The 8,323-nt window shown below is 38.5% G+C and overlaps 1 protein-coding gene across 1 annotated transcript; it reads left to right on the top strand.

The window, feature by feature from the left end:
• The first annotated feature begins 779 nt into the window (after window positions 1–779).
• Window positions 780–3,992, top strand: Suv3 (Suv3 RNA helicase). The gene is made up of 9 exons (XM_017627392.1): window positions 780–1,299; window positions 1,361–1,752; window positions 1,806–1,917; window positions 1,977–2,286; window positions 2,395–2,529; window positions 2,583–2,883; window positions 2,939–3,118; window positions 3,190–3,520; window positions 3,587–3,992. Exons 1-9 carry the CDS (start codon window positions 963–965, stop codon window positions 3,796–3,798), a joined length of 2,310 nt encoding a protein of 769 aa, XP_017482881.1. The 5' UTR covers window positions 780–962; the 3' UTR covers window positions 3,799–3,992.
• Window positions 3,993–8,323: the final 4,331 nt, after the last annotated feature.

The raw sequence follows: 8,323 nt of genomic DNA, 5'->3' as shown, positions 1-8,323 counted from the left end.
CAAAAGATAGGATACGGTTTTTTTGGTAGAGAAAATTTTACGTCATAAGCTCACGTATATATATGCTGAGCAGAATCAGGTGATTCTATTCATCAGGATGGCCGAGCTGTAGTAGCGTTGTATAGGCTAGCTTAAGTAATAGATTAGTAAATCATGTAAATCATTGTAATAGTGTAATAGTCCCTTTAGCATATTCTTAGTACACGAATAGTGTAACTAGACCTTAAGATATAGTTATAAGACACCATCTTGTGAAAAGAAAAGAATAAAAGAAGACATTCCAATTTGAGCAGCGAAAGGAGAAGGTGTTTTATTTAAAACCCGGCTACCACTTTATTAACTTAAACCTGTACATTTCAAACCATAGAGTTTTCTGAACGTGTTAGTGAATTGCAGTGCATTTTAAGTTTGTGAGACGTTGTTTACTTTTACTTCACAGTCAAAAGAGTCAAATCGGCAAACCTAAATCTCGAGTTTGTTTATTTGTTTGTTTTATTTTTATTTGTTATTTTTAACGTTAGTTTTTCTTCTATTTGCTCATTTATCAATCACAATAAACACTTTTTAGGGCGGAATTCGAGGAGTTAAAGCATTTTCGTCTCAGGGTTTTGGGCTTGGCCAAATTGGGAACCGTATTCGTATCGGAATATCAGTTGAAATTGTGTTGAAATTTCGTAATTCGGGCGGCATGGAAACTCCCTATTAATTTTGTGATCGCTTGACTACTTTTTGTTCGTACTGTTTGTTGTCTGCACGTTTTGACATTCGTCTTATCAAAGTTGAGGCTATGTCCAAACAGCTGTTTTTAAATCTCATTCCCACGCATAAACAATTGCATCACGACCATCTCGGCTGGTGTTATCGTGATGACGATTTTCAATTGTTTTAATTAATATTTGTATATTTTTTATAACATAGAGTTGCAGTAAGATTTTTGATAAGTGCGCAAATTATTGGAAAGCATGCAAAATTCTCGACATAGCAGTAGTTTGCTCAAGACGCTCGCGCGAAATCTCAATTTACGTGCAATACCACCTAACTCAGCATTGAATGCAGTCGCCCTTTTTGCCAGTAAATATGTGCATCTTAGCAGTTACATGCATGCACGGTATAAGAAGACCGGTCCGCAACATGTTTCCACACTTTTTAAACCAGTGCCAGTTCCGCGAAATGCAGATGAACAGGACGTGGGCGCCGAAATGGTAGGCAAGTTGGATAAGGCTGAACTCTTAAAAACTCTTAACAAATTCACTCAAAAGAGGGAAATCAAAGCGCTATGTATAGAAAGCGGTCTCGATTGTAAGTTTTTAATTTATACATTAAACCACGCAAAGTTATTAATCACTAATTCTACCAACAGCTTACCTACAACAACAAGCATTTGCTTCATTTCGGCGCTATTGTATTGAGGCGGAAAATCTTCCCGTGGATTTACACATAACCATTAGTGATATATTGCAAAATGCCGGCCACGTTGATGACATTTTTCCTTTTTTCCTGCGTCACGCAAAAACCATATTCCCTCATTTAGAGTGCATGGACGATTTGAAGAAAATCTCTGACTTGCGCACACCTGCTAACTGGTATCCAAGTGCACGTGCAATAACGCGCAAAATTGTATTTCACGCTGGGCCGACCAATTCAGGGAAAACTTATCATGCTATGGAGCGCTTTCTAACTGCCAAGTCAGGAGTGTATTGCGGGCCATTGAAGCTGTTAGCCACGGAAGTGTTCAACAAATCAAACGAAAGGGTAAAAGTAGAAACTATTCAGCTAAACGAATTATATTTTTTTTTTGCATTCAGGGTACGGCGTGTGACCTGGTCACGGGTGAAGAACGTAAATTTGGTATCAACGAAGAGACTCCGGCAAGTCATGTGGCTTGTACAGTTGAAATGACTTCTGTGAATACACCTTGTGAGTTTGAGGCGTTCTATAGTACAAATTTCTTTATTTACTCCATTCTACTCCCCTAGACGAAGTCGCTGTTATCGATGAAATACAACAGTTGCGTGACCCACAACGTGGTTGGGCGTGGACTCGTGCCTTTCTAGGTCTCATTGCTGACGAAGTGCACGTGTGCGGTGAAGCCGGTGCTTTGGAACTATTACAGAAAATTTGTGAAACTACGAATGAGACTGTAGAAGTGCATAGCTACGAAAGACTTACAGAACTGACCATTGAAGACTCGGCTTTAGTAAGTTTAGATAACATCCAGCCCGGAGATTGCATCGTGTGTTTCAGTAAAAACGATATTTATTCCGTATCGCGCGAGATCGAGGCAAGGTAAGGGGGAATTCAAATACATATGTATGTATCAAAAAAATTATTTTGGGCATGAAAACCATAAAAGGTGAAACATTTTTACAAAGTTCGTATATCTTGCACTTCTAGAGGCAAAGAAGTTGCAGTCATCTATGGAGGACTGCCGCCAGGAACCAAGTTAGCACAAGCAGCAAAGTTCAATGACCCTGATAATAGCTGCAAAGTAATGGTCGCCACAGATGCCATTGGCATGGGACTTAATTTGTAAGTGAATTATTCAGCAAACATTCAATAAATATATAACTTGGCTGTTTTAGGAGCATACGACGCATCATCTTCTACTCAATAATGAAACCCTCAATGAACGAAAAAGGTGAACGTGAAATTGATACAATATCTGTGTCATCAGCGCTGCAGATAGCTGGTCGCGCTGGACGTTATCGTACTCAATGGGAACATGGCTATGTCACGACCTTCAAAGCGGATGATCTGCAGACCTTACGTAAACTCTTGGATCAAAAACCCGAACCACTAAAGCAAGCTGGCTTGCACCCTACCGCCGATCAAATTGAGCTTTATGCTTATCATCTACCAAATTCGACGCTTAGCAATCTTATGGTACGTGGTGAATCGTTAAATAATTAATTTATTTTGAACAATAATTCCATCCTAGGATATCTTTGTAAATTTATGCACTGTTGACGATTCATTGTACTTTATGTGCAATATTGAGGATTTTAAATTTTTAGCTGAGATGATTGAACACGTTCCACTGGCACTTCGCGCGCGCTACGTATTCTGTTGTGCACCTATTAATAAGAAAATGCCTTTCGTATGTTCTATGTTCCTAAAGGTAAAGAGAATGAAACTAAAAAATTATAATGCATCCAATTTGTACATATATGCATTCCTAATTATTCGCAGATTGCCAGACAATATAGCCGCAATGAACCAATCACCTTCGAATTCATCACCTGTAATTGTGGTTGGCCTTTCGCTTTGCCAAAAACTATCATTGATCTTATGCACCTGGAATCCGTATTTGATGTAATGGATTTATATTTATGGCTGAGTTACCGTTTTATGGATCTATTCCCAGATGCAGCAGCAGTAAGAGTAGCGCAAAAAGAATTAGATGATATAATACAGCAAGGTGTTTTTCAAATAACGAGGTTGCTTAAAAACTCAGAGGCAAGTCAGAGTGCCGCCGACGGCGATATAACTTATAACTTACGACGTGCAACACAAATGCGAGGTATGCAACTCTATATAGATATTTATGTAAATGTATGCCTATTTTATTCTGTTTTGTACAACATAGAGCCACGCATTCCAAGTGCGTCACGCGGTCGCCTCACTGAGCGCTTATTAGCTCAAGGCTTGTTAACGCCCGGCATGATTAGCGAATTGCGGAAGGAGTGGGATGCACAACAACAGTCGCTAGCACAGCCCACAGGTGATATTTCATCCGACGAGGATGACGAAGGAAATAACAATGCATACAAGAAAATGCGACGAAAACGCCGCAAGTGAAATGGAGTAAATAATATACAAATTAACGCAGTTGTTTTAGCAATCCCGTGCATCAAAATTGTACAGTTTTTATTCGTTGTAAAATTTGGGGACATATTTGCAGGCGCTGACCAAATTCGTAATAGATAAATTTGTTTTATAGTAAATATATATGTATGTATATTTAGATACATAAAAGATATATATGTACGTACATATGTATGTATGCATACATATGCTTATCGTTGTTTAAAGTGCAAAACCGCGTATCAGCAAAACGCAAAACCGCGTATGTGAGACTGCATAATTTATTTTCTAGAGAGTAAAAACACTAATATTTCAAAATGGTTATCTTTTTTATAAAACAAAAGCATTTCTGGCTAGTATATTTCAGCACGAATGGATAAGGATTGAGCCAAGAGCTTGTGTGAGCAAATCCAATTTTTGGCAGCCAATGTTAGTTACGCGGTTTTGCAGAATGACGATACGCGGTTTTGTACTTTATACGACGTTATACATCAATTTGTTAATCATTTAGAAGTACGGAAGGCGAAATAAAAAAATTTCAACTCGATTATAAAATAGATAAGTAATTAAAAGAAAATCGTTAAAATAGAAATAAAAGTATTTTATTTCAGCCCAAGTTCACAAAAAAACATAAATACATTAATACATTAGTTTATTTATTCTTCTCGAAAAAAGGATCGCATCGAGGAGCAGATCCATAGTAACTGAGGCGTTTAATTTTGGGTCAAAGTAACGGTTCCAATACTAACGGGTATTCTTGAGCCGTCTCACAATAAGATACCCTAAAAACTTACGGAAATTAAAAAAGAAGTTCATGATACCTTCACCACATCGCTGATGTCATGCTCGGGTGCGTTCAGAAATGCATCAAGCAAAAGCATCAGTCTCTTTTATTTCTAAACTATAATTGATAGAAATGTCAAATATGCGCAACCACGGTTATAAGGCGAATTAGAACTTAGTTGCGTAAGTAAGACATTTCCATCAATTATAGTTTAGAAGTAAAAGATACTGATGCCTTGGCTTGATGCATTTCTGAACGCTCCCCTCAACTAACAGGAGGTATGCCACTCCGACTGGGTTGGGTTTAGAGGGCATGTGAAAAGATGTTGCGAGTCGTGAGGTGTCTCCGCATGGCGGACGCTCATTAGATATATCTGTATTTATCCTGCGCAGGTAGGAGTTTACCCTGCAGCAGTATTTAGTGGGATATGGTGGTGCGAGTTTCCCGAGGCAGACGAAGTATAGATGAAGAGGAGCGATAATGCGATACGAAAGAGCAATGCAATGCGATAGACAAATACATAGTAAGTAAGACGCTGTGGCGATTGCCTATTGCATCACATTTCTCTTCGTATCGCATTACAGAGTACCTCCCCAGGTGTCTTTTCGGATACTTACAGCTGTGGCAACCTACTAGGGACTGCTTACATAGCGTAGTGTTGTGCTCCTTGACGGGAACAATTGGGCCTCGTCATGTAGCTGTACTTTGGTAACTTCCGAAGACATCCCGTGGCGGCCGGAGTGCCATGTTTTGGCAAGTCTGTGGATTCGTCCACTACGTCCTGCTGGTCCCCGTCGACCAAATGGGCGCTGCATAGTTTGGAACCGGCCAGCGATTTGTCTTGTTTATTGGCAACAACGATTGTTGGCCTTTACCCCAGGTGTTGCCGGCTAACGGCTTTAGGTGCTTGTTGCGGCTCTGTAGCAATTGTAGTAGATGATGGTTAATTCCCAGCTGTAGTCAGACCTCTTTCGTCCGGTGGTGAAAATATTGCAAAGGATTTCGTAGCTAGTTGAGTGAGCTTTCAGATATGGTAATTAAACAGGAGAAGGGAAGTATACCTCCCTATGGGACCCCTGCTAAATTCTTCTTGGTTCGCTAGTTTTATATCTGAAAATTACTGATGAATGTAGACCACTCGNTATGGTAATTAAACAGGAGAAGGGAAGTATACCTCCCTATGGGACCCCTGTTAAATTCTTCTTGGTTCGCTAGTTTTATATCTGAAAATTACTGATGAATGTAGACCACTCAGATAATTCGCTGCTCATCGTTTTAGTCCTCGTGGGAAGCCTCAATATATTCTAGTAGCAGACGGTGTCAAACACATTTGACAGATCCCTGGCTAATAGAACTATTCTCTCACAGGGGCGGTTTTGGTTCAGCCCCCGAGTTATTTTAGTGTTTATGGTATTAAGTGCTGTGGAGGAGCTGTGCAATTTTCCGGAGCCTTCTGCTGCTTTTCTGCGTTCCAGTGGTACGTAAAGTGCGGTAGCAGCAAGGACTCTAATGCCTTCGCGGCGGGAGGAGTAGTGTTATCGACCAACAAGACTCCCCTTTGTTATCTGGCTTCACCGATTTCAGTATCGGGACCCCTCTCTCCAATTTCCGCCCGTCCGCTGGTGAAAGCAAGGAGTGTACTATTTTTTGGTAGTTTGTGCAACTTTTGCTCACTTGATGCGGGCATTTCTTCAGGCCCTACAAGGCGTGGTTGTCGAATGAGATTTCAAGCTTAAACAGACGACAGTGTTGATTCGGATTAACTCGAACTTAATCCGGATCAACTGCAGTTAATTCCCGATTTGATCCGGATCAACGCTGCTGTATGTTTATACTTTTCCTCTCTGAAAGTTATTACTCGTTGGATCGAATAGGACTTTACGATTTACCAGAGCGCACTTTGGCGGGGATCCCCACTCTCATTCGCGAGAGTATGTTCCATCTGGAAGCTTATTCGCTAATTGGGTCTCTAAATTTTAACCCCTTTACTAGGGATTTATAAGGTTTTAGCGTTTTTGAAGTAGATGTTACGTTCTCGTTGAAGATCCTTCTTCGTTCCATAGCTCTCTACTGTATACTCTAAGATTAGGTCTATAGTCTTCACAGCATCTAGTTTTCTTGGTATTATTAAATAGCTTTTCTAAATAAGTACTGAAAAGCAGCGAGGAACCCACTTAGCTTTCAAGTGCTTTGATTTTAAATTTCCCATTAAGTTAGGTTGGATTGTTGCGGTGCACAGTGCGACCGAGTCCCAAAAGTGCCGCCGTAATTCGAAAAAATAAAGTTTCTAGATAGGCCTTTTTTGGCATTGAGTTAGCTAAAGGGATCACCTATGAAGCGAAAACCGTTCACTGTAACGACCTGTACCCTAAGTCATCTCCTTATATTTATTTGTAGTATGAAAAGTTAATAACGTATAAAACTGGTTAGAGAATAAGAAATCAAGCAAAACCAAATGGATTCTACGTCCGAAGGTTATTAAAATACATACGTTAAAAAATTTGTGAAAACTAATACTGTAACAGAAATTTTTAAGAAATAAAGATATAAAGGTATTTTTTCGTTTATTTTTAAACAAAATTTGAGTTGTTAAATGTAACAGTAACAAAACGCTGTCAGATGCTGCCTTTAAACCTATTGGAGTTTACGCAGAATAGTAAACCAAAGTTAGGTGCTCATTTCTGATCCTTATATTTTTTTTGTGTGTTTTTTTTAACACGCTTATACAAATTAGTTTCAACTGTATGTAAAATGTCCAGCTTTTTAATTAGATTTCACAGAAAGATTTTGAGTATGCAGTTTTGTAGCCCATTTAACTTAAGTATAATATAGTCACGCTTAAAGTAGCTGGGATATACGGTTGATTTTTGAAATATTTTTTTGTTGAAAGGGTTGCTCATTTTCTTCATATCAGCGAATATAAATACTTCGTATGGAAGAAAATGACTCGCACTGACAAATAAAATGTCAAAAATCAACGGTAAGTCCTAACTGCTTCAAACTTGGACTTTGCCACTTAAATTGAATGGGCTATAAAACTGCATACTCAAAATCTTCTTCTAAGAAATATAATTAAAAAGCTCGAAATTTACCAGACGCCATACTGGATCCGCCGTTTCGGATTTTACAATCCCGACAGCGGATTAATAATTAGTGACATCGAAAATCCCCAAGTACGAAATTTCGAATCATTATTTCAAAGCTTCGAATTTTGGCCGCACTGTGCGGTGGTCTATAAGACGCACTCAGGCTCAAGGCCCATTGTATTGTCGCATTTGGGGTCAGAAACTCCCACCGTTTTGAACTTCGCAGGAATTTGGAAAATATTCCCATTACATACAAATAATAATTTCAGCACATCAATATTTCCTTTTCACCCTTTTATTATTCATTCATTGGCAAAATGATTATTTTGTTGTTCATTTTTTAATTTGTATCATTAGTTTAATATGGATTTTAATATAATAAGAGAGTTACACAGAAATCATTTAAAAAAGTGTGTTTTCTTTATGTTAATACAAAAAACTGGGTCTCAATTAATTTTCTATATACTAACATTTGCTAATTTATTCCATGCAACATCTGCTAGATCATTAGATCATGGAAATTTTAAGCACTCACATTTTATAAATGAAAAAATAATGTTTTTAATTTCTATGTATTTTTCTTTGTGTGCTGAAGAATAAAGGCTGAATTATAAAAACAATAAGCATTGCAAACGATGCTAGCTTGCAG

Source organism: Rhagoletis zephyria, unplaced genomic scaffold (assembly GCF_001687245.7).
Source record: "Rhagoletis zephyria isolate East Lansing unplaced genomic scaffold, Rhagoletis_zephyria_1.1 Rzeph_scaffold_05220, whole genome shotgun sequence".
In the NCBI taxonomy this organism is placed as follows: domain Eukaryota; kingdom Metazoa; phylum Arthropoda; class Insecta; order Diptera; family Tephritidae; genus Rhagoletis; species Rhagoletis zephyria.
This window is presented reverse-complemented; position numbering and strand designations above follow the sequence as displayed.

Coding starts and splice junctions, on each gene's coding strand:
- Suv3 (XM_017627392.1), top strand. CDS start 963: ATGCAAAATTCTCGACATAGCAGTAGTTTGCTCAAGACGCTCGCGCGA. Junction 2,530..2,582: donor ATTGGCATGGGACTTAATTT/GTAAGTGAATTA, acceptor TGGCTGTTTTAG/GAGCATACGACGCATCATCT. Junction 2,884..2,938: donor CGACGCTTAGCAATCTTATG/GTACGTGGTGAA, acceptor ATTCCATCCTAG/GATATCTTTGTAAATTTATG.